Source organism: Macaca mulatta, chromosome 4 (assembly GCF_049350105.2).
Source record: "Macaca mulatta isolate MMU2019108-1 chromosome 4, T2T-MMU8v2.0, whole genome shotgun sequence".
NCBI classification, from domain to species: domain Eukaryota; kingdom Metazoa; phylum Chordata; class Mammalia; order Primates; family Cercopithecidae; genus Macaca; species Macaca mulatta.
The window spans coordinates 43,645,406-43,672,046 of NC_133409.1; the positions used below are offsets into that span (position 1 = coordinate 43,645,406).

The 26,641-nt window shown below is 41.0% G+C and overlaps 1 protein-coding gene across 3 annotated transcripts in view; it reads right to left on the reverse strand.

The window, feature by feature from the left end:
- The window catches only part of NHSL1 (NHS like 1), a 217,542-nt gene that overhangs the window by 126,027 nt on the left and 64,874 nt on the right, over positions 1–26,641 (reverse strand). For 2 of the 3 annotated variants that reach the window (XM_001095017.5, XM_015137357.3), the window contains exon 1: positions 23,528–25,793. The exons of the other annotated variant lie outside the window; for it this stretch is intronic. In XM_001095017.5, the coding sequence (XP_001095017.5) occupies positions 23,528–23,729 (202 nt within the window). In that variant the 5' untranslated portion in view covers positions 23,730–25,793. Of the gene's footprint in view, positions 1–23,527; positions 25,794–26,641 lie in introns of those variants that run through there. 3 annotated transcript variants of the gene reach the window in all.

Sequence of the window (26,641 nt, forward strand, 5' to 3'; positions counted from 1 at the left end):
TGACCTCGTGATCCACCCACCTCAGCCTCCCAAAATGCTGGGATTACAGGCATGAGCCACTGCACCTGGCAGTTTAAGCCTTTTTTTAATAGAGATGACTTTATATGCTGGAAAGAAAAGTGGATTGAAAAGTAAAGAGAATTTCATTCCAGTCATGTCTATATCACTATCTAGTTCAAGCTTGTCCAACCTGTGGCCCACATGCAGCCCAGGACGACTTTGAATGTGATCCAACACAAATTCGTAAACTTTCTGAAAACATTATGAGATTGTTTTGCAACTTTTAAGTACATCAGCTATCACTGTATTGGTGTATTTTATGTGTGGCCCAAGACAATCCTTCTCCTTCCAATGTGGCCCAGGGAAGCCAAAAGATTGGATGCCCCAACAGTTAGTCTCTACAGCAGTTCATGGCCTGTAAATGTGAGGACTGAATAGAACATGGGGACTAAATTAACTCTAAGGTTCCATCTTAACTCATTAATTTCTTATTTTTGGTTTGAATACACACACATACTATTAGGCACATTATGTCAGGTCACAGGAAAAGAATCTTTGCCTTCTTGAGGTTTAGTGCAAGAGATGAGTGGAATAAATATAATTCAGTGTGGTAAGTCACATGACAGAAGAATACACAAAATTCATAATGATCAATGGTAGTTCTTGCCCACTGCCATCTAATGAAGCTACCCTCTAAGGTTAAAGCATACGTAATTTAATGTAGTGGGTTGAATAGTGTCCACTCTAAATTCATGCTTACCCTCAGAGTGTGGCCTTATTTGGAAATAAGGTCTTCATAAGTTAAGGAAGGTAAGAATCAAGATGAGATGATACTGCATTAGGGTGGGCCCTAAATCCACGAAGAATGTCCTAATAAGAGAGAAAACGGAGCAGGGCACGGTGGCTCATGCCTGCAATCCCAGCACTTTGGGAGGCCGAGATGGGTGGATCTCTTGAGGCTGGGAGTTCCAGACCAGCCTGACCAACATGGAGAAACCCCGTCTCTACTAAAAATACAAAATTAGCCAGGCGTGGTGGCGCATGCCTGTAATCCCAGCTACGCGGGAGGCTGAGGCAGGAGAATCGCTTGAACCTGGGAGGCAGAGATTGCAGTGAGCCAAGATTGAGCCATTGAACTCCAGCCTGGGCAACCAGAATGAAACTCTGTCTCCAAAAAAAAAAAAAAGAGAGAAAAAAAAAGGATACACAGAGACACAGAGGTGGTCATAAAAGATGGAGGCAGAGACTGGGAGGTGCTGTCACAGATAAGGAATACCCGGCACCAGCGGAAGCCGGAAGAGCCAGGACAGGATTCTCCCTTAGTGCCTCTGGAGGGAGCAGGACTCTGCTACCACCTTGATTTTAGAACTCGGGTTTCCTGAACAGGGAGAGAATAAACTGCTTATTTTAAGTCACCACGCTTGGGGTAATTTGTTACAGTGACCGTAGGGAACTTACACATTTAGCAAGGTAATAATTATGGGAGATGGTCATGATTTGTTTTTCTTTTAAATTGTCTTCAATTTATGTTTACATAGGCTTAAAACCTATTTTTTCCATACCCTTGTACTTACTGCAGCAAAATTTTATAGCACTTCTAAACAGCACAAATACCAACTCCTATTAAATTGCTGAAATTATAGGTATCACTACCTGAAACTTCACAGCATTAATCTCAAGCAATGACAATAAAAGGGGTTTTTCTTAATGTCAAATATAAGATTATCATATTAAAAAAAATTCCTTGTGGGCCGGGCACAGTGGCTCACACCTGTAATTCCAGCACTTTGGGAGGTCGAGGCAGGCTGATCACCTGAGGTCAGGAGTTCAAGACCAGCCTGGCCAACATGGTGAAACCCCATCTCTACTAAAAATATAAAATTAGCCAGACATGGTGTCGTACGCCTGTAATCCCAGCTACTCGGGAAGCTGAGTCAGGAGAATCGTTTGAACCTCGGAGGCGGAGGCTGCAGTGAGCTGTGATCATGCCACTGCACTCCAGCCTGGGCAACAGAGTGAGACTCCATCTCCAAAAAATAAAATAAAATAAAATAATAAGAAAATAAAATCCCTTGTGTTTACAACTGTATGTCTGAGAATAAAACACGAAAGGGCACACTGTTCAAACTAGGAAAAAGTAAGAACTATCCATTGAAATTATGATTGTCTGCCACCACTGATCATTGCTACTGAGACTGAAAAATAAATACCTAGGAAGCTTTTGTGAAAGGGAGTAGGTCCAAGATGATGCGCACTCACAGGATTTGTAGCCCTCTGGACAGCACAAAAGTCTTGCCTTTGCCAATCATGACCTTAGGGCGGCAACCACTTCTCTCCCTTGTAGGATTACGACATCCAGCATCATGTTAAAGTTTAACATTATTATCTCTACAAGAGGGAGTGGCATCCACACATGCAGCCAAAAATATTTAGATAATTATGTCTTCAAAACCACTCCAGTGTGATTTCACTTGTGTGCTACCAGTTTAATTTTGATTTCCAGAAAATAGTGGGGATGAGAATAAATTAGAAATTAGTTTGCATAATACAAAGAATTAGTCATCTAGATCAGCTCAAAATTTGTCTTCATTCCTGGCAAAACACAAAACAAAATTATACAAGAAAAACAGGCAAACCTTATCTCCTCCCTATGTATCCTCTTACTCTTGCCAAAAAGCCCAGATAAAGATGGAAAAGTCCTTTTCCATACCCATTCACAGGTCTGTTTCACCTCAACTGCAAAGTACAGCAGTCCTCCCTTATCCAAGGTTTTGCTTGTGGTACGTTTAGTTACCCCTAGTCAACTGAGGTCCAAAAATATTAAAACAGAGATATCAAGACAGAGGGAAAGAGACCACATTTATGTTAATTTTATTACAGCATACTGTTATACTTGTTCTATTTTATTATTATAGTTATGTTGTTAATCTCTTACTATGCCTAATTCATAAATTAAACTACCATAGGTACGGATGTATAAGAAAAATATAGTATATATAGGGTTTGGTACTATCTGTGGTTTCAGGCATCCACTGGGTGATCTTGGAACGTATCCCCCAAGGATAAGGCAGGGCTACTGTATTCAGACAGGTGATGCTTATTTTCATAGCTGTATCTCTAGACATGCTTTTAAAGCATGAGAAGCTTGTGAAGTCAGAGGAGCCTGAAGACATATTTCCCATCACAGTGCTTTCCATTTCCCCCTGGATGCAAGAGATTGGAGATGTTGAAACCCTCTGATACTTTTAAGATGAGAATGACCAGGTTAAGCCAATTCCCCAGAGAGGAATCCACTCTGGTGATACCTATGACCATGACTAACACATTTGACCCAGTTTTAGTCATTCTCTACTCCCCTACTATTCTAGAATACTTCTAGTTTCCCCAGTGTTCTGAATCTCTCAGACAGGAGACTTAGTCTGGGTTTTTCTATATATTTATTACTACCTCAGGAACAAGAGAAAGAGAAAAAAATTATAGCATTATAACTTTAAACTGGCTAATTTCACTTTTTCCCTGGCTCACCAGGGAAACTGATTTAAAACCAGACCCCATTTTAGTGCCCTCAGTCTATCCAGCTCTGTAGGCAGGGGAATATGGAACGTGGGTTTTTGTTCTGGACACTGCCTCTTCCCAGCATTGTCTGGGCCTGTATCCTGTTTGAGTTTTCTCCACTCCAGAGCCAGGCCTGACTTACTCAGTCCCAAGCGCAACCTTCATCCTCTTTGCATTTTCTTTTAGGAAATAGCTGAATCCTAGGGTATTCTGTGCTGGACTCAAACTAACCACGGAGCAGTAAGACAACTACACAAATGCTTCATGGAGGCTCTTCGATGGCCTCTGGCCTTGGGTAGACACATTCACATCACTGTATTTCCTCCCTGAATCATGGGAGATCTGCTCTAATTCGCCATTTAAAAATATACTCTCCTGGGGCTGGGCACAGTGGCTCAAGCCTGTAATCCCAGCACTTTGGGAGGTCAAGGCGGGCAGATCACAAGGTCAGGAGATCGAGGCCATCCTGGCCAACATGGTGAAACCTCGCTCTACTCAAAATACAAAACTTAGCTGGGCATAGTGGTGCGTGCCTGTAAGTCCCAGCTACTTGGGAGGCTGAGGCAGGGGAATCGCTTGAACCCGGGAGGCAGAGGTTGCAGTGAGCTGAGATCGTGCCACTGCACTCCAGCCTGGGGGACAAAGCGAGGCTCCATCTCAAAGAAAAAAGAAAAAAAAAAAAAAGTGTATACACACACACACACACATACACACACACACACACACACACACACACACACACACACCCCCTCCTGAGCCAGTTCTTGAGGTTATTTCAACTTTTTTTTTCTTCGTAGCCAAGCCTAGGTCTCTTGACATCACAGTCAAGAAAGTAGCCCTCATTTGGCTCCTTTTCATGAAATTTGTGCCTTCACTCATGGCACCTTAGCTAGCTCTCCTAACACCCAAAGGGTTAGATTTTTCTTTTCTTTTTTTCTTCTTCTTCTTCTTTTTTTTTTTTTTTTTGTAAGAACCTTTAGGTCCTTCTGGTTTCATCTTCCCGGGGAAGGTAAAGATAAATTTCCAAGTTGACCTGGGCTCTTAGCTTAGATAACGTTCCCGCCTCTTTCGGTTGCCCTTAGCTGTGGCAAGCTGCCTTGACTTCCACTGCTGTCCGCTGAGCTCCAGTCTGTAACTCCGCTCATTTCCTCAGAAGCACAGTGCCACCTCATGAGCAGCAGTGCAGAAAGGAGATTTTACTATGGAACCTTGTGCCATTTATGCAGCCCTGATGTCACTTCAAAGCATAGTGCCTATGGCTGAAATGTTTCTTCGAGACAGAGTGCTCCTTGGGACCTTTGTAGTTGATATTTTTTCTTTCAAAATCTGACCTTTTAATCCACCTTCACACCTATTACATCTTTCCAAAAGAACTCCAATTGCACCATCCTTTCCCTCCAGAGGGGGGGAAAAAAAATCATGTGTCTACTTATGTAAAAAACACAAGATAAGGAAAAATTCTAAACTCCTCATGTAGCAATAAAGGCCCGTCTGGACTTATACTCAGTATTTTTTCCAAACTATTCTGGACGTATCCCATTAAGTGACCCCCTCGGTAAGCTCTGCGTCATATTCCTTAGGGTCTTGTACCTCTGTTGTCTTGGATCAGGCTACTGTCCCCTTTGTCTGGAATGCAGCCCTCACCCCCATACTCTGCTTTTTACTTCTCTAAAGCCTCCTCTAACCATGCTCCTCTCCAGCAGCAGGATCAACCTCAAGCTTGCACTATGTCCCATGGCACTTTATTCACGTGGCTGGCATGGTATTACAATTCTGCCCACCCAATATGACCATTCCTTAAAGTAGGGATTTGCTCATTCACACTTAACTTCCGGTACTTTTCAGGGTGCTGGAACATGATAGGTGATCCATGTTTGTTGCACAAATATGTAAAGCAGAATTACTACTACTTTGCTATTTCATCCAAAAGCAAATCATTAGTGGAAAGTATATAAAACCTAGATAAGATACATAACCACCAGCATAGATTCCTATGAAAAGTCATAATTAATATCTTCCCTAAAATTAAATAGACATATTTTCCCTACACACAATGGTATTAAAACTCATTATTAAATGAAAGTCAGTGATCATTAATAAACTTCATGGTGAAATCTTTATAAACTATCATTTCCTTAAAGGATTAATAATCTGAAAAAGTCTCATTTATAAACAAACACAGATACCGTTCTCTCTCCAGGCAACTTCACCACAGCAAACTCAGAAAGCAGTTTTTCCTACTCTCATTCTGCCTGAATTAAATATTTGAAGGGTGATGGAACTGAAAAAGGAAGAAAAATATTTTCTGGAAATAGCTCTTACAAGAGAATTAACACCAGTATGTCCAGATGGAGGGAGGATACCGAAAGATGTCATAATAATGACCCCAAATTCCCTTTCTTAGTAAACTTATAAGGAATTGTATTATAGGAGAGAAAAACAAAACTACTGGAGTCTAAATTGTTTTCTCTTTGCCATTGCCACTATGCCTAACATATGTGTATTACATTTCGGAGGGTCTAGGTTAAAGCACATAAAAATAACCTCATAGGAAAGATACAACAGTAGGTCCTTTCATGTTGTGTATTTCTATACAGATCAATGGGACACTCCGATTTCTATACAGATCAATGAGACTCTCCGATTTCTATACAGATCAATGAGACCCTCCGATTCTATACAAATCAATGAGACCCTCCGATTTCTATACAGATCAATGAGACCCTCCGATTTCTATACAGATCAATGAGACCCTTCAATTTCTATACGGATCAATGGGACCCTCCGCCCACCAAAAAAAGTCATTTGTGTCCTTTTCTCCCAAGCATCTGAGTAATCTGAGGAAGTAAAAACCATAACCAACCTTCAACTACAGAAACAGGTGCAACTCCTTCATCCACAAAATCAAGAATTATTCAAGTCCATGTACCAACCAGACCACAGTTCTGCCACAATGTAGGTGTTATTAAAACATAAGCAGAGAGAGTAACTGGACTATAATTACTTTTAATCATCAAACAAAAAGATAAAATTCCAGAAGACATACTAAGATATTAAGAGCAAGGTATGCCAAGTTAAATGTCCAGGCTTCTGGTAACTTCTGCATAGATAATTGAATACATTATTCTAACGGTTAATTTCTTTAAGGCTTACTTGTTTAAATACTGTGTTTCGAAACCAACTAAGTATTTGAAAAACCCAAAGCTCTGGAAAGAACTATGGAATTTCTATAAAAAGGTAGCTTACTTCTGAAATTCTCCACATTCACCAACTTTTGTTCCCCTTTAACCTTAGTAACAACGTTTCAAGGAAGAAGCTAATCATTTCTCTTTCCACTGCCAAGCGTTCTGAGTAGTGAGGCAGTTTGAAACTTTAGGAATACTGAGTTCCTTCAGGAACCATAGGATTTACAACAATAATGGTTTGAGGAAACCACAGCATTCAGGCTCCTTCTGTCTTTTTCCCTGTCTTTAAGAGTTTAAAAATAAGCAAGAAAATGATTCTTCAAATTCGCAGACCATCTTCAGGGGTGGAGTCTTGCCACGGTGCATGATAATTACAGAGTTACAAGATCCACAGAGCACAGTGCAGCCCACAAAAACAGCTCTTCTGATCCTCCTCTTGATCATGCCGAATATCTGAGCCTTTTCCTTATTTTTGTTTTACCTCTCTCTATCTCTCTCTCTCTCTAGCTTAAAGTCAATAAAGTTCTAGTAGAAGTAACTTACCTTTCTGTTAATGTTAATGGCTGAGATTTACTTTGTGTTACTTTGTATTTTTATTTAATGTATCTTTGTAAATTCAGTTATTAACTATAAGACTACAGCCACTCAAGAGGGAAAAAGTTCCAGGTCAAAAATAGAATGCTAAGTTTAAAGTTTTAAAATGCATCTATTGCTTTGGAGGCAGGTGTGCTTCTGACAGCTCTATTAAGTTACTCAACTGTCTCTAGGGACTTCAGTTCCTAACAAAGAAAGGCTGCAGCCTGGTGCCCTTGAGTTGGTTTTTTGTTTTTGTTTTCTTTTTTCCTCTTTTGTTCTTTGAAAACTGAATGAATGCTGTTCTTGCGTGGAATAAAAGTGACACGAGAAAGCCTGTTTTTAGGACTGGCGTTCTTCCCGTTTTGTCTTTGCTCTGGTAAATTGCTTGTCTCCTGCACATCTGCTTAGAAAACTCTCTGTGTGATAGAGAGTGACTAAGAAGCTTCCAAAACCTGCTCTGTAAGGTCAGAAGAGGAATTTGTCACTTGACCCTCACAGGGCAGTCAGGAATGTCAAAATTAAAGAAACTAATAGAAAGGAACACACTCTCAATACCTTAAGAGGGGACAAAGGAATGTAAGGACATAGCCTCACTGGGCCCTCTTGGGTGCACGTCTTGAGCAAGCTAACTCACTTCTCTGCATCCTCCCTTCTTAGCTGCCAAACAAGGGATCAAACAGGGTATCTCGGAGGTTCTTTCCAGCCCTGACACGTTAGCCTTGTTGTTAAGCTAACTCTACTTGGATCCCTTCACATGTCCAATTTAGAGACTGTGTACAAATATTTACTAAAATGCTTCAAATGGCACCGAGAGAAGAAAATATGTGGTCATTGCTTCAATAAGAGCTCTCTCTAAATAATTACTAAAGTTGATTTCTCTCATTAGGTAAACACCAAACAGAATTCTCTGAGTTTTCATTTCATCAGAAAAGAAAGACATCTTTAAAACTGTCACCATCTCTGACATTTTACAACCAAAACAGAGAGTAACTATGTAAAATACCAAAAGCTTTTTATATCAGGAGTGAGACTCTTCTGTCAATTCTTGAGTGTTTAGAGAATGAGAGAAGGGATAACAATGCTTTTGGAAACTATTTTTCTTTTCTCTGAGCCTCGTTTCTTGAGTCACAGAATTTTCTGTAATCTCTATTTTCAATTAATTTAAGTTGCATTTAAACATTTTTGTAGGTCTCCTATGTGCAAGTCAAAGTACTCATTGAGCAACCACTGTGAATCTAGGATGCAAAATGGGGATTATAGCATTTCAACACAAACTAGTAAAAAGTCATGTGAATTCTCTGTACTGGGATATTAGCGGTTCACTAACAAATTCATGGAAAACCAGAGGGTCAGATCAGCTTTTTCAGCCACATTTTATATAATTCCCATTCGTATTAATGAGACTCAAATATCATTTAAAGTATTTGGCCAAACATGTTTAGTAGAGTAGAATTGGTTTTAAATAATTGAAATACGTCTTATCTTCACTATTTCTTGACTTTTTAAATGTAGAGGATACAAACAAAAACACGAAATAGAAATCTGGGGGACGCAATTTCAACAAAATGAAAAATGAGTAAATAAGCTTGATGTCTAAATATCAGATGGAGAAAAGAGAGTGACAATCCACATGTTATTAGAGAAAGTGGTTAATGGTGAAATCAAGGCTTAAAAGCTATACTTGCTTAGTAAGCGAAACAAAGCAGTAGATGATAATCCTCCTTGAAAATTCAGAGTGATTTTTACAGGAGTGATTAAAATGTTTACAGAAAACACTGGGATGGCCAAATACAGTCACAAGTCCATAATGTTAACACATACACGTACTTTATTTCACTGTACCCAAACAAAAAGCCAACAGAAGATAAACATGTAAAAAACATAGTTACATATTAGAGTAACATCCACTTATCAACGGATTATCTTTCTGACAAATTCAACCACTCAAAATATGGCAAAGAAGAAGAAATCAAAATGGCCTCCAACCAGACAGCATTGCCCACAGGATCGTGGCTCAGGGTCTCATGCATCTTCCAGTCAATACTGTTACAACACACTGGGTTACCCAGACCCCCCACACAAGGTAACACATGAGCAACACCAAGCCAAACAGTGGTGGGGACTACCAGAGGCAGGTACCAGTACACTGTGGAAAGAGAAAGCCTTCCAGCAAAAGTGAAATACAAAACAGACACTGGAAATTAAAGAACACTGCGGAGATTCATTTCACGCCAAAGCAAAGATCCCTACAACATTCAGCAGCCACCAGGGCATCACCAGGTTACTATAAGGTCCAATGACTAGTCACAGTGACACCAGGGCATTAAAACAAGGTTAAATTGTACTCTTTGATTGAGCAGAGTTGTTGAAGTGTCATGGAAAGAGTGTGGGACTAAGTCACGAGAAGTGGATTCAAATCCAGTCTATACCAATTACCTCTATGGCTTCAAGCAAGTCTTAATATTGCAGGAACTGCTTGCTCACAACAAAAAGGGGCAATGCCACCTGTCCTGCCACTCTCCCACAGAACTATCCACATGATGAAGAAAGACCATGCATGACTACTGCACAAAACATGACCTATAAACAGGCTCTGGGTGCAGACTATACTTTAGAAAGATGTTCATTAAAAAATATTTTCAATTGTTTTAGAATTCTGAAAGACGAATGAGGCAAGTTTCTGTTATATGGAACTACAAATAAGTAAAAGGCATACTCCCCTAGTATTTAATACAAGTTAACATCTAGTCCATATGATCACAGTTTAGAAAAGTATCTCTAACCAATTACCAGGTTTTCTGTTTTTGTTTTTGTTTTTTTGAGATGGAGTCTCATTCTGTTGCCCAGGCTAGAGTGCAGTGGTGCGATCTCAGCTGATTGCAACCTCCACCTCTTGGATTCAAGCGATTCTCCTGCCTCAGCCTCCTGAGTTGCTGGGACTACAGGCACCTACCACCATGCCCAACTAATTTTTTGTATTTTTAGTAGAGATGGGGTTTCACTGTGTTAGCCAGGATGGTTTCGATCTCCTGACCTTGTGATCCACCCGCCTCGGCCTCCCAAAGTGCTGGGACTAGAGGCGTGAGCCACTGTGCCCAGCCCTTTTTTTTTTTTTTTTTTTTTTTTTTTTGAGACAGAGTCTCACTCTGTTGCCCAGGCTGTAGTGTAGTGGCACGATCTTGGCTCACTGCAGCCTCCGCCTCCCGGGTTCAAGCAATTCTCCTGCCTCCACCTCCTGAGTAGCTGGGACTGCAGGAGCACGCCACCATGCCCAGCTAATTTTTGTAGGTTTAGTAGAGACAGGGTTTCACCATGTTCAGGATGGTCTTGATCTCCTGACCTCACGATCCACCTGCCTCGGCCTCCCAAAGTGCTGGGATTACAGGTGTGAGCCACAGCGCCTGGCCCCAACAAGCGTTTTTTACAGTAACTTTTTCAAAGAAAACAGTACAGCCAGGCAGTGGCTCACGCCTATATTCCCAGCATTTTGGGAGGCCAAGGTGGGAGAATCACTTGAGGCTAAGAGTGAAGACCAGCCTGGGCAACACAGCAAGACCCCTTCTCTGCAAAAAACAAAATAAAATAAATTAGCCAGGCATGGTGGCAAGCCCCTGATAGTCCCAGCTACTTGGAAGGCTGAGGCAGGAGAATTCCTTAAGCCCAAGAGTTCGAGGTTACAATGACCTATGATTGTACCACTGCACTCCAGCCTGGATGACAGAGGGAGGCTCTATCTCTTAAAAAGAAAAAAGAAAAAAGAAAAAAAAAAAAAAAAACCCCACCAAAGCATTGCTTTTGTTTTCCAGTTCAGACATACGATCTCTGCTACATACAGGCTAGAGTCCAATAATTCGAAGTAAAAGTTTTTAACTAAACTTCGCAACTAATTTTCCCCTATGGGGGACGGACAGTAGGCTGGTAAGCATAATGACAGGGAAATCTACAGGATCAGGGCAGAAACTGGCCAGACATTGCTATTCATGGGCTTTCCCTAGGGCCAGTGAGCAGGTGCAGAGAATCAGCCTGAGTGCATTAGCAGGCTCTTCCACACTGCCCTGCAGCAGGCAGCAAGGCTCCCGTTGGAAATCACTCGTTCCTGCTGCCAACTTTCAAGGCTTATACACCAAAAGGATCCTGGACTAGGGGCGCAGAGGGGAACCCAGAAAAGGACTTCTTATGGTGGATGAATGCGTAGGTGGCTCAGAGTCATGAGCTGGGTTTTGGACCCGATGGTTTTCTGAGAGGCATCACTACTCCACACTGTTTCTCAAAGTACTACTGGTATGCCAGGCCTTTCTCCAACACCAAGACAACAGTGGACTATCTACAGAAATTCCATCATAGCTTGTAACTTCTAAATATTGAGGAAAAAAGCTATGTGATACACATGCATAATAACACCCTACTGAAAGAAATGAAGTCTACCGAAAGCACAATTTTTGAGGGTCACAAAATCAAGTAGTAAGTCAGGACTGACATGTTCTGTTTGATAACATAGAATAGAATAAACAGAAAATAGAGTATCATATGTAGACACGCAGTAAAGGTAAATCATTCCACAAAGCTCTTCCATGTATGCATGCCGTGCATATATGCCATGTGTGGCCTGGGAACCAATGTAAAGTGTATTTATTACTTTGGACACAAACAAAACTTTTTAAACTCTCTGACTTAAAAAATAAACTACAAACTTTTCAGGCCCTGAAAACCCCAAAACATTCACACCATAGTTACTGTAGGACATTATTTCCCCCATTTGCAACAAGCATGTATTCTAGAGAAAACTAGCTCAACTTTCTCAGAAACTAGAGAATTTACTAGTTGGATTTTTGTTCAAACCTTTATTATTAGTTGGAGTTGGAACATAACCTTCGAGATTTCTAAAGTCAGTGGCATAACCTTCCCCTGGTTACAGTGACATAAGAACACAGATCAACTGAATAAACCAACACATTCTCCAGAGTGGCGATGTAACCAAGGTCTGCCGATCCAAAGGAATGTTGAAGGAGAGAAACCCCAACCTCGCCAGCTTCATAAAGCATCAATAGCACACAAATGAGACACGGTGGCTCAAAAGTGACTTGTAAATGGAACAGAGCTAAGATACTTATGACAGCACAACACTCAGGCACGCACACTTAAGGACAAAGAGTTGCACTTGGGAAGCTAGCAAGGAAAAAATATTTAAAACATCCTTTTATAATGGGAATAGAGTGTGTTGAAGAACTCAGCACTGAAATGACTTTCACTGTAGAAATCAAAGTTCTTTTTCCAGGAAGTCAAAGCATTCTATGTACTTTCTACTGGTGAAAAACTTAAGTAAATAAATAACTACCAGGCAAGATGATCACAGCAACCAAACTAAGCACCAGCCACAACCACCCACAAGGTAAATTCACAAACTGTCTTGTGTCTGCTTTGTAAAAGAATCCCCAACCAATCAAGACTAAAGCAATACCCACCCTTGTTCAGGAGGGAATGCTGGTTTATCTCAGAAGGCAATCCAGAAACACCAGATACCCAGTTTCTGCTTTAGCTGAGGCTTTTCTAGTTACAAAGTGAAAGAGAAGCTTAGGGAATAGAGGCAAGGGAACTTATCGACAATATACTTATATACTTATTCTCATGTTCTCTCGTCAAGTTTATAGAAAGGACAAAACTCAAGTGATACTGTTTAAGGAAATCTCAACTGCTTGTGGCTTTTATTAATACTTGTGAGTTTTCCTTCAAGAAAGCCAAACACATATTAAGCCCAAACCTGACAATTTACTTCTACCACGAAAATTATTTTCACCAGTGAATAGATTAGCCTTTATTCTTGTTCTATACCTTTTTCAATGATGTACAAAAACTTATTAAGCTATGTCTTAAAACATAAAAACAAACCTACAATACTACAAGTGTACAATTAGTGATGCAAGCAGCATATTCAGAAATTTGACCAACCTCCCACAAACCACGATTACTTAGGGGATGGGAATTCAAAAAGTCTTAGCTAAGTGGCGGGGTGGAACTGGATCAGTATGGGAGTCATGATCTCTTCTTTCCTCAGAGCTTATCCCCTCCTCTTCCCTCCAGGTTACTGCCACCTTCTTCCATTCACTACCACTCCCAATACAGTCTTTCTCAAAAATAAGAGGGCATGAAAATGGGAAAGTAGAGTCCCTCTTCATGCCACCAACCCTAATGAGCACCCACTCTAGGAAACCCCTTGTGGGCCAGGATGCTCCCAGTAACTTCACAATTCAAGCCATTTTCACGTTGACTCCTCAGTATGAGTTACTCAGAAGGTTGCTTTACATCAAGTGTATGCAGTACTAGGCGCTCTCCAAACACAAGAACCCACGATGTGCCCGCCACATGAGGCGCACGCCCAAGCATGCACCCAAACACTAGAAATGAGTCCAGAAAATGATGGTATTGGCAAGGGAAGCACTGGCTGGGAGACTTGGCCAACACGTCCTCCCCCTACAACCACAGCGGGGAAGGATGGTCTCAGACAACTGCTTGCCTATGCAAGCATTCACCATTTCTCTTACGGCCTAAATATCCAAAGCGAGATGCAGCCGGCACAGTAACGAATTTTAGCAAAAGCTAAATAAATAATTGTTGGTTTAATGTCTATAATATCTGCTAGTCAGTCATCAAACGTCAGTGATGAACTGATAGACAATGCTCAGAGATGCTGAATTCAACGGAACACAGAAGAGGTATGGTACAGGCTAAAGAGGGGCAGACCACAGCTACATCACTGCAACCAGCTTCAGGCATCCCCAGCCTTACACCTCACACATTTGTGTATATGAAGAGTGTGTATGTTGATTATACATAAATTTTCCAATCACATTTATTAAGACAGTGATTGCCATAAATATAATCTTTAATTAGGGAGATTAGAAATATAAGGTAAAGACTACCCATAGTTCACAAAGCTAGAAAAAGTATAACTATACATTGGAAAAAATCACAGATGCTGTTGCTAACGGAACAAGTAATTATGAAAATCTGTGACTTCTCTTAATAAAGATACCCTAACATGGCCAGGTGTGAAGGCTCATGCCTGTAATCCCAGCACTTTGGGAGGCTGAGGTGGGTGGATCACCTGAGGTCAGGAGTTCAAGACCAGCCTCGCCAACATGGTGAAACGCTGTCTCTATTAAAAATACAACAACAACAAAAATTAGCCAAGTGTGGTGGCACATGCCTGTAATCCCAGCTACTGGGGAGACTGAGGCACGAAAATCATTTGAACCCTGGAGGTAGAGGTTGCAGTGAGCCGAGATTGCACCAGAGCACTCCAGCCTGGGGGACAGAGTAATACTCTGTCTCACACACACACAAAAAGGGAGCCTAACATGAAAATCTGTGGTTTCATTACTGCTTTCCCTTATGTGCCTATATAATCCCTTCAATCAGAACTTTGTCTTTTCTCAGCCCCTAGATGACCGAGTTCTAACTTCTAATGCTCCAATCCCTTCTGCACGCCATAACCAGAGTGGGTTCCCTCCAACACAGCTTCAACCAAGTATTCACAACAGATATTTACTTACTATCTGCAAAATGCAAGGCACTTCAAAAAGACAGGCTAGACTTCAAAGGGCTTCAAATCTAGGAGAAGTATGAAGCACCAAATATTTTCAAAGCAGAGTATTTGCCCTTAAACCAAAAGTGATTAAGTCCTTGACACCAAAACGCCCTACGTGCTTTCAATGTCATTTCTCCGTCTGAAGAATTATACTCCGTTCCCTGCCTCCCCACATCTGTTTCTCTGCCCAGTTTTCAGTTCTCTCTAATGATCTGACCCTTCCTTACCAAATCAACTATTGTTTTTATTGGTTACTTATGATATCCAGACTAGGTTTATTAAATGAATGAACTCATGTAAAGTTTTAATAATAGTGTCTTGCCACGGTAAACATTCACTAAATATTAGCCATTATTAACCTTATGGGTAGGTTGACTGATTCAGACATGACTTGCAATATAGTATTTTAATCATTTCAGGATTTGATGTCAACACTGAGATACAAATTCCTTGAAGGATTACGTAAAGGAAGTGATAGGTTCCACTTGAGTTGCTTAGGTTATACAAGTACTCCAAAGACACTTCTACAACTGGAAATTCTACATAATAGTATAGTCTACACTAGGATAAAGACATTTTTTGACTCAACTGACTATTGATAGTGAAGAGATTATCAATCCAATGGCCAGTATCATTAAATACAACGGATCACATTTGTAGGCTTACAGCCTATCTATTAAACAAACATTCATTTATTCAATAAATAAAGTGTACCTGCTACTGATATGTATGATGAATAGGTATTACCCCATTTCACAGTGTGGCTGGTGTGACTGTGGAGGAGAGAGTGAGGAGGAAGCACAAGGAGGCAATGGCGTAAGGGAAGCAGAATGTATAGGGCTTTAGAGAGCATTGTCAAAGTTTAGTTATTTAATTCCCTGGAGAAGGAAAGCACCTGAGGGGTTTCAAGTAGTGAAATTACACGTTTCATGTTTGAGGTTTAACAGGATCACTGAGGCTGCTAGGTTAAGATCAGCCCAATTGGTGGGGAGGGAAGCGGTGTGTACAAAGGTGAAAGCAGGGAAACCAGTTAAGAAAAGATTGCAATAGCACGATGGAGCCTCTCCTTATCAGGCTTGGCATCGTTAATTCCATATCTCCTCTCTGTTCACTAAAGCCAACTTTACTAATTGGTCAAAACAGCCCTGATCAAATTTTTTTTTTTATACAAAGTGCTTGATACGTACATAGTTTGAATGAAGCAACAGAAAACACCAAAAGTATGCCATTGAAATTATGTTCCACAAACAGAACCCTCTCTTTTATTACACTCAAAAAAGTCCAGAGTTGAGAGCACTGGTAATAAGCATACAGTGCTACACATAACTTGGACTTCTGAATGGTCTTCTGTCCTCTCTTGCTGTCTCCACTCTTGTTCCCCTTTGATCCATCCTTGAGTCTACACTGTTTCTAGAGCGATCTTCCCAAAATACAAAAACAGGCTGGGCATGGTGGCTCAAGCCAAGCCTGTAATCCAAGCACTTTGGGAAGCCGAGACAGGTGGATCACTTGAGTCCCGGAGTTCGAGACCAACCTGGCCAACATGGTGAAACCCGTCTCTACTAAAAAATACAAAAATTAGCCGGACTAAGCCAAATTCAGAAAGTATTTGCTTAGCACATTAGCCTATGCGCACAGCACCATTTAACCGAGTCCCAGACGTCTTAAGTTTATCCATTCAGCAACCATTTATTGAGCACTTAGCCTTGGTGATTAAAAAATAATAATAATAAGATTGAGTCTCTGGCCTAAAACAGGTCACGGCTAGTTCAAGACACAGACAAGTAAACAAGTAAGCATAATCCAGTGCATGAAAAACACAATTAGAGAGGAATGAAGAAGGCAGAGAAATAGCATAGACAAGAGCCATCAGCTCTACTTGAGGATGTTAGAGAAGACTTCACAGAGTTTTAAAGCGAGTCTAGAAGGATAAGTAGGAAGTTAACAGGCAGGGGAGGCGACTGGAGCACCCTGGCACAGGGAATAAGAGGGAACGTGAGGTGCTAGTTTCTGGAGTTATGAAAAAGCAATGGGTCTGTATGCTAGTTCTGGAGGGGAGAGGACGGAGGCAGATCTCGTAAGGTTTCACACCATGTAAAGTGATGTGGGCTTCATTCTGTACGCAATGGGGAGCTACAGAAAGGTGATCCAGTTGTTTTTGTGGGTTTTTCTGTTATTTGTTTTTCTGAGACAGAGGCCTGCTATATCACCCAGGCTGGAGTCAAGTGGTGCGATCTCAGCTCACTGCAACCTCCGCCTCCCAGGTTCAAGCGATTCTCCTGCCTCAGCCTCCCAAGTAGCTGGGATTACAGCTATGCACTACACCCAACTAAATTTTGTATTTTTAGTAGAGATGGGGTTTCACCATGTTGGCCAGGCTGGTCATGAACTCCTGAGTTCAAATGCTGCGCCTCCCCAAGTGCTGGGATTATAGGCTTGAGCCACTGGTACCAGCTGGTTTTTGTATCTTAGAAAGATCACTCTGGAAACAGTGTAGACTCATGGATGGATCAAAGGGGAACAAGAGTGGAGAAAGCAAGAGAGAACAGAAGATCATTTAGAAATCCATGTAAGAGCCAATAAGGGCCTAAACTCTATGAGGACAGACATTCAGGTTCAAACACAGCAGACCTTTAGGAGATTAAACTGAAGTATTTGATAGAAAAGACTGTAGTTTTGAAAAAAACTCCAGGCCAGCCATGGTGGCTCAGGTTTATAATCCCAGCATTTTGGAAGGCCAAGGCAGGAGGATCACTTGAGGCCAGATGTTCAAGATCAGCCTGAGCAAAAGAGAGAGACCCCACCTCTACAAAAATAAAATAAAATAAAAAATTCAAAAAGCATGGTACACTGTGCTGATAGTCCTAGCTACTCAGGAGGCTGAGCGGGGAGGATCCCTTGAGCCTGGGAATTCAAGGTTACAGGGAGCTATGATTGTGCCACTGCACTGCAGCCTGGGCAACAAAGCAAGACCCTGTCTCTAAAAAAAAAAAAAAAAAAAAAAAGGAAACAAACAAACCCCTCTAATTTGACAAAACATGTTATAATTAAACCAAAATACCCTGAAATGACATGGAAATATATTTTATAACAATTGCATGAGACATAAAAATTAACCCTAAATAATATGCAAGATCTTTTAAAATTATAAAAAGCAAACTGTTGGCCAGGCATGGTGGCTCACGCCTATAATCCCAACACTTTGAGAAGCTGAGGTGGGTAGATCACCTGAGGTCAGGAGTTTAACACCAGCCTGGCCAACATCGTGAAACCCCGTCTCCACTAAAAATTCAAAAATTAGCCGGGCGTGGTGGCAGGTGCCTGTAATCCCAGCTACCCAGGAGGCTGAGGCAGGAGAATCACTAGAACCCCAGAGGCAGAGGCTGCAGTGAGCCGAGATCATGCCATCACACTCCAGTCTGGGCAACAGAGCAAGACTTCGTCTCAAAAAAAATAAATAAAAGTAAATTGTTTGTAAAGATCAATTTCAAAGGTTTCTGTAACTTAACAAAGACATTTTAATGGAAAAGAACACAGGTTACTCAGTTCCACACCCAAGCCCTGACAATAAGTTGCTTCTTTTATCACTCTTAAGATACTTTTCATAATTTTCAAAAAAGATATTTTTCATAATTTAAATCTCTTCTCAAAACAAATGCACAAAGTTTTTAAACTAAAAAAGGAAGGATACTAGACAAAATATCATTTAAATCGAACTTCAACAATTTAATTTGCAAATAAAGACATTTTACAACAAAACAAGGCAGTGAGACAACAGAGTCCCAACTTCAGAAAAAAAATAATAATAATCAAAGGTCAATAAAGGGCAGTCTCAACAAACCAGATAAAATATTAAGTGGCACTCACTGTGTGTCTCTTTCACAGAATGTCAACTTCAGTAGGAAGTAAGAAGAATACCATGACATTCACTGATCTCTTTTGTTAACACACCACGGTAAAACTTCCTTTGGCTATTTTTCCGATATATGTAGTAACCCTCGGAATAAATAAAACTTACTGATCCTGTTTCACTCTTAAATTTGTGATGCTACTTAACAATATTTTTCAATATTTCTTAGGTTTTCTTAATGCCATAAAGAAGCTATTTTTTATGGAGGTTTTTTTTTTTTTTTTTTTGTTTGAGACCCAGTCTTTATGTTTGTTTGGTTTTGAGACCTAGTCTTGCTCTGTTACCCAGGTTGGAGTGCTGTGGTGTGATCTTGCAGACTCGACCTCCCGGGCTCAAGCGATCCTCCCACCTCAGCCTCCTGAGTAGCTGGGACTACAGGCGCACACCACCACGCTTGACTACTTTTTCTATTTTTTGTAGAGACAAGGTTTCGTCGTGTTCCCCAGGCTGGTCTTGAACTCCTGAGCTCAAGTGATATGCCCACTTCGGCCTCCCAAAGTGTTGGGATAACAGGCATGAGCCACCACACCTGGCCCAGGAAGCTATTCCTAAATCCCACCATTTTAAGGAATTTATTATCAGAAATAAACCACAGCTATTTACATGGAAACAAGATCTTGACTTTTGACCTAGCTGCTTTTGGTCTTTCATGTCATTTTTCTCCACTGTAATATCTGGACATTAGTAATCTAATTATGCACAAGGATCCTGCTTTCTGCAACTATTTTATTAGGAGAATAATTGGGATGAAATTATTTTAATAGATCCAACTCCCGCACTCAAAAATTGGTTATCTAGTATATGGATTATTCATTACCCTTGATACCTAGTATGGCCATTCTCTGGCCATTTTTGTAGTGGCTGAGAAGGGAGGGCACTGACATTCAAATGATTCCAAGCTGGTAACATTGCTAGTCTGTATGATAAAGTCCAGAAGGAAAGGATAAAACATTGTTTGAAGCAAGGCTTTGCATGTCAATTGCCCTCTCTATCTGCTGACCTGTCAATACCAGGATCATCAATCACGCTTCTGCCCAGCTAAATGGAGAGCTGAGGATACAACAAAACAAGCTCTGCTCAATGAGAGGACAAACACCCCATTATGACTCCACCTCTTTCAGTTTTATTTGAGTGAGCAAGAAAGGGGAAGCACAGAATAAATACTACTAGTCATTAGTTTTCCTCAAGGACCTTCCACAGTGCTAGAAAAGCAGCAGGTACTCATTAAATCTTGTTCAGTTAAATGCTAACAGTCAGAAGACCATGAAAACATGAAAATGTTCCGGATAAACTTCCTTTATCTGTACCTTCTCTTATCCAGACCTTCTCATCTAGGTCATCGTGTTGCACTTTTTCACAATTATCCTACATTCTCTCTTTAAACCCCCACTTTAGATGTCTTATCTGCTTCTCCATTTAAGCATGAACTCCATGACTTCAGGGCCTAAGTGCTATCTTTCTTTGTACCCTGCACATAGTGTTCAGTAATGATTCCACCAAAAAATGCTCTCACAACTTCACATGAAAAGTTACATATTGTCTCATCTACCACTGCATTCCACTTTTTTACTATAAAGAAGATACTGATTCACGCCCTTAATTTGTATGGCTAATTAAGTTAAAACCTCATCTACTACTGCAGTGGGTCATATCATACTAATAATATAAGAATTGATCATTGCTGTTACCCAATTCATTCTTACCTCTCCGAGTATAAACGGGGATTCAAGAGAATTTTGAAACTTGTAGTGTGCTGTCAAACACACATACAAAAGAAAACATACAGATGCTTACTGGTGGCTGCTTTGGACCTATCAATATGTATCTTGTAATTACTTTTTAAGCTCAGGAACAGTAGTCTAATTAGAAAATGCATACTAGTAGCTTCTAATCTTAAAAAAGATTCTCAAAAGAAAGAAGAATCTCAAGCACTATAATTTTATCCTTAGTTTCTTGACATTAAATCATAAAGCTATTGGTTTGTTGTACCGAAAGATATCCATAAGGGTAACCACTTCAAAACTTTATTTTCATGTTCCTGATAACAATCCAGCATAGAAATTCCCTATTAAAAGAGCTTCTGTTTCAGAAATTGAATGTGTCTCATACAACACACTGATGGTAGGAGCTCAGCAGGCTAATGGTGCAAAGCATACCTGGAGACAGTGGGCAGGGAACAGGCAAGCAGTGCGGCCTGGCAGCAGCCGCTGGAGGGGAGGAGCTGCAGAACCGGACCTCCACCAACCACAGATCCCGCAGGGGGACCACTGATGCGAGGCTGGCTTGTTATGCTACAGTTGCCCTACCTCGAGCTGTCACTGCATAATGGTTGTGGGTGGGTGGGTGTGTGTGTGTGAGAGAGAGAGAGAGAGCCGGGAGGAGGGAGAGCAGGTTTTTGGCAATCTGTATAAATCAAAAAATGTTAATGTAAGTTAGGGGGGTTGTGGAGTAAACTGAAAGGAAGGTGGATTAGGCTGTGTGTGATCTGGGCAGAGAGATGTAAAAGATGCTACACATTCCCATCAGACCAGTGTGTCTCCCAGTGCATATTTATTTGCAACCAAATCCTAACGTGGCCACTGGGCATTCTTAGTATTGCCTGATAATCCTCGCTAGAATGTCAGCCTATTTGATGCTTCTGAGAAAAAACTTCATCTCTGCATAATTTTTCTTGAAGACTTTTCCTCTTTTGATCTGCTCACATAAACAAATGTCACTTCTGTATTTCTCCAAAGAAAGGAATTGTGTGGAGAAAAGATCAACTGTTATAACATGCCCCTGAGACAAGATGTCAAAGTTGGAAGCCAATTTTCTTTTGTAAGTCAAATGTGAAAACAGAATATAATGCCATGAATTTTGATGTATAAGCAGCTTTTTAAGGATTCTCTCTGACACCATATGTCAAAAATCATATTATTCATGCCCAATTATTTTTTAAAAAACACACAAACTTACACCATGTATTATGCTTCCATTTATCTTCATGAAGCTACTGTATCCCCTATTCCATTAAAGGATAAAGGGCACAATCTTTTGTATTGCTACGTAAGCAAGTCCTCCCTTCACAAGTCACCCCTGTCCTTTACAATGACTTCTTTATTTTCCACAAGTCACGTGTACAGTATTTGCTTTATTTCCCAACTAAAACTAATACATGCAAATTCAGTTTCTGTTCCTTTAATGCTAATTCAGATGAAGCATCTACAGTAGAAATCCTACAGCCTCGTGCTCACATGTATACAATCATTAACAGAGACTTGACAGTGGTTGACTTCAAGTCAAACAAGTCCTAAAAAGCGACCTTCGGCAAAGCCCAAAGGAATCAAAACTATACCCTCTCGCGACCACAGCACTACTGAATCCACCCTTCAAACATTTTTGTTTCAAACATTACAACCCAATCATTTACCAAAACCACAGCTTATTCCTGATTTAGAAAAGTAAAGTTCACGGACTTACTAAGCTATACAACTCCAGCCAGAACGCACAAATGCCTTTTCTAAGCCTGGCAATCACACAGCATTTGAACTGAAAACCCACATTTTTAAGCTCAGAATCAGTGGGTCATTGTTGATCACCTTGTTGATATAATAAACAGCTGATACTTTCAAATATTATTAGCTAGTCCCTCTTGTGCCATAGTTTAATAGACAAGAACAAATAGTTTACACACATTCACCCTGAAGAAGGGCTGCATTAACACTCAGCCTGTGCAATATAATTACTATACTCATAAGCACATATTGAACTTAGTTGATTCTCTCACGTTTCAGTAGTTCTGCTTTCCAAAGCAGGGGGAGGCACAGGTCCCTGAAAGACTCCAGCAAGGTTTCTCTTGGCACGGGGAAGAATGCGATAAACAGGGAAAACACAATCACGCGGAATGTCTGGACTTGGTTCCTTTGTGATACTTAAATAGCACTCCCCTACTGGGCTTTACCCACTGCACTGAATGCAGAAACCATTTTAGAGCTTAACAATTCAGTCTCTACACACACCAAGAGGAAGAACTCAGAAAATCTAAATATAAAATAGGGGTATGTTAAGAAATATTGACCTGTTTCCCTCTCTCCCAGCAGGACTGGTATTTTTTTTTTTTTTTCATCTTGGAGGCAAAACATGTTAATCCTGAGAACAGAGTCAACGCCAATCTGAAAAGAAACTTGATAGAAAACTAAAACTCTGGTTAAAAGAAGGAAAGGAGAAAAAAAAATCCAAAAACTCCTTGGGACCAACTTATCAGGGTTAAGCCCCTCGCGTGTTCATTTTCCTTGATGTCATAGCCCAACACCAGCTTAATTCAAGCATTCATGTAATTCATCAATCTTAGAAGAAGGATGCAAGAAGACTATGTACAATTCCTGAAGTTTTCTCAGTGCAGTTTTACAAGAGCTCCACGTTCTAGCCCCAGATTGCTATCAGGGCAGGAGATTCTCTTTGGGGTGGTGGTTTATCATTGAACTTTTCATAAGTCACATGAGCATGTGGCTCTGATGGAGGGAGGGAGGCTGCCAAGAACAAATAACAGCTACTTTATCCTTCTTTGAATGATACAGGATACAAGCTCAAGCAGAATCGCTGAATTCCAATACAAAAACAAACATTTCAAAAGAAACTCCTAATGGGGGCAAAAATCATGAAGGGGGAGTGACAGAAACAAAGAATTCTACATAACAAACTTTTTCAAATGTTTAAATTTTTAAAAAATCGAGTCACCTTTTCTGGGCTGGGCTCTGTATATCCAGTTTTCGTCATCCACTTCCACCTGCTGCCCACAAACCGAGAGCTCTCCATCACTGCGAAACAGCCTCTTTGTCTGCCTGGACAAGGAGGAGAAATTTATCCAACTCACAGCACGTGAGAGAGAACCTGCATTCGGCTTGAGTCTGAAGGAACCTGAAGAGCCTTCCTTTTTCATCTTCTTTTCAAAATCAACTAGAGACAAAGAACAGACCAGCAAACAAAACGCTGGGTTTTTTGCATTGGCCCAGGTCCTCTCCACACGCCTGCTGTTTCCCTCTTAGACAACGCTGATAGTCAGGCACGGCATTATCCAAAAAGACGGCTTCTGTGTCACCCAATTAAAAAGAAAGGGAAAAGGAGGGATTAAGAAAGAAAAGAAAAATGTTTTACCCTAGCCACACTGTGGACTCCGTTTCTAGATCAGCGATATCCACGGCCAAAAAATAATAAATAAATAAAAGTATAATTTAAAAAATGAAACAGGGTGTTCATTTCAGGAGCACTTGTCAGGACTTTGCAAAACACAAAGCCAGGGCACTCCGACTCTTTGGTGTGTCCCTAGCATCCCAAACTGTAATCCTACTCCACTCCTGGGCATCTTTCCCCACCAGGGCAGAAAGCCAGCTGTCGGTTGCAGAAAGAAGGAACTCCTCGCCCTAGAGAAAAAGATTCAGGGTCAAGCCAGGCACCCAGTTTACAGTTCACCCACACGGTCACTTGGGAGAAATCAAAGAGCTCAGCTCACTCGCCCCAGCACAGGGCAGAATCATAAACCGCCCACTTGCTCTCCTTCCCGTCTGTGAAGCGCTCGTTAAGAGCCGCAGGACTCCGCAAACAATAAAACCGGCTGCGTGGCTATTGCTTGGATTACAGAGCAAGCACTCCTGCGAAAGATGATAGGCTTTCCTGACACCAAAGGCACCTCATTGGAGACAGAAAACTCCGCCTCTCCACAGTCAATACTTCAGTGGCAGCTCAAACTTCTGAACTTTAGCGCAGTTAGGGGTATGCAAGTCTGTGCAGCATACAGACTTCTGGGCATAAAGAAAAAGAACTTGATTATTAATTATCAAACCATACTTCTGAAACTACAATTTTGAGAAGGGGCTTAATACAGTATATAAATATAGATACATCCAACATTCCTAGATGTATTTAGGAATGTCCATCATTTAAGGAAACATACTTCCAAAGAGAATATAATGGACCCCAGCTTCCAACAAAGGTGAAACGCAGCCATTATTGTACCTGTTATTGTCACTCCTGCCTGTCACCAGCAGCCAGAGTGTGGGACTGAGGATTCTCCTCTGCCCTATCACTGGGAGCCCCTGGGGGTTATTCCTCTCCAATCTTGAATGATCATCCTATCACAAAGAGTCATCAGAGAGCTATACTAGTGGCACTTAGCTGCAGGCTCTAGCCCTGAGCGTCCTCTGCAAACTACCTAGAGCCATAAGTCGCAATGCATTTGGGTGTAGCATTTCACCCAAGGCTAACTTACTGCAATTGCATAGTCATAGGGGTGTTCGAAGTCCCTGCAACTTTCCATCATAGAAACTTGGGTCGGCATCTCCTTCCCCCAAGTGTTATTTGGAGTAAAGCAAATAAGCAACAAGTAGAGAACTAGGTCTCGCAGCACTTTGCTTTACTCAGCATCGATCAAATACATTAAACCTAACAAACTGCAATAGAAAATAAACTTTGATTAAAAATTTTAAAACAAGGATTTTGCATCATACATCTACTCAAATTCACTGAGATTTTAAGAAAAAGGCTCTACAAGCTTACTGGGACAGCCACACTTGTAGAAGATAGTCAGAAGTTCTACAAAGTTTTCCTAGGATGGGCAGTTCATATTATACCATGTAAATAATGACAGAGAACAGGTACTACTAAGGGAGAAGCTACAAAGCAGCCTCAGTTTAAATGATAAAAGAGTCCTTGAGATCACATAGTTTAAACTCCTTGATTTTCAGATAGGAAAGCTCAGGCCCAGAGAAAGTATGTTCATACCCAATGTCACATAGAGGAGTCAGTAATGAAGACCAGGCTGCATCTGACACCACTGGGATCAGAGATTCACACACTTACCAGGGATGCTTGCTATATCACCAAGTGCTCTGGGTCTATTTCAATTATTAATTGGAATAATATCTCCACTTTGACTACCACTGTAAAGGCAAAGGTAAAATATTTGTGCATAACACCAGTGGCTAACATCAAACATCCACTCTCTTCTTTCTGAGTAGAAAGCACTTTTTGAGAGTCTCAAAATATAAAAGGAAAAGTAAAAAACGACCATCTCACCAGAAAAATCCATTAATGTCCCAAATGCTGTTTACCATTTCATTGGTTCACGAGACCCCCTGCCACACATCTGTGCACACTCAAAGGATCCATGGAACCCAAGCAATAAACACAATTCTCTTCTCCCTACTCTCTACGGCTGCATTTTTAATTTAAAAATATCTGGCTGGACATGGTGGTTTACGTCTATAAACCCAGCACTTTGGGAGACCAAGGTAGATGAATCGTTTGAGCTCAGGAGTTCAAGCCCAGCCTGGGAAACATGGCAAAACCCTGTGTCTACAAATAATACCCCCAAAAAAGAAAAAAAAATTAGTCATGCATGTTAGTACTTGCCTGTGGTCCCAGCTACTCAGGAGGCTGAGGGAGGAGGATCACTTGAGCCCAGGAAATTGAGGCTTCAGTGAGCTGTGGTTGCATCACTGCACTCTAGCCTGGGCAACAGAATGAGACCCTGTCTCAAAAAATAAATAAATAAGAAAAATAAAAAATTATATATATGCTTAAACCTTGTGCTGTTTTTTTTGTTTTTTTTTTTGTTTTTTTTGTTTTTTTGAGATGGAGTTTCCCTCTTGTTGCCCAGGCTGGAATACAATGGCACGCTCTCGGCTCACCACAACCTCCGCCTCCCAGGTACAAGTGATTCTCCTGCCTCAGCCTCCTGAGTAGCTGGGATTACAGGCATGTGCCACCACACCTAGCTAATTTTGTATTTTTACTAGACATGGGGTTTCTCCATGTTGGTCAGGCTGGTCTCGAACTCCTAACCTCAGGTGATCC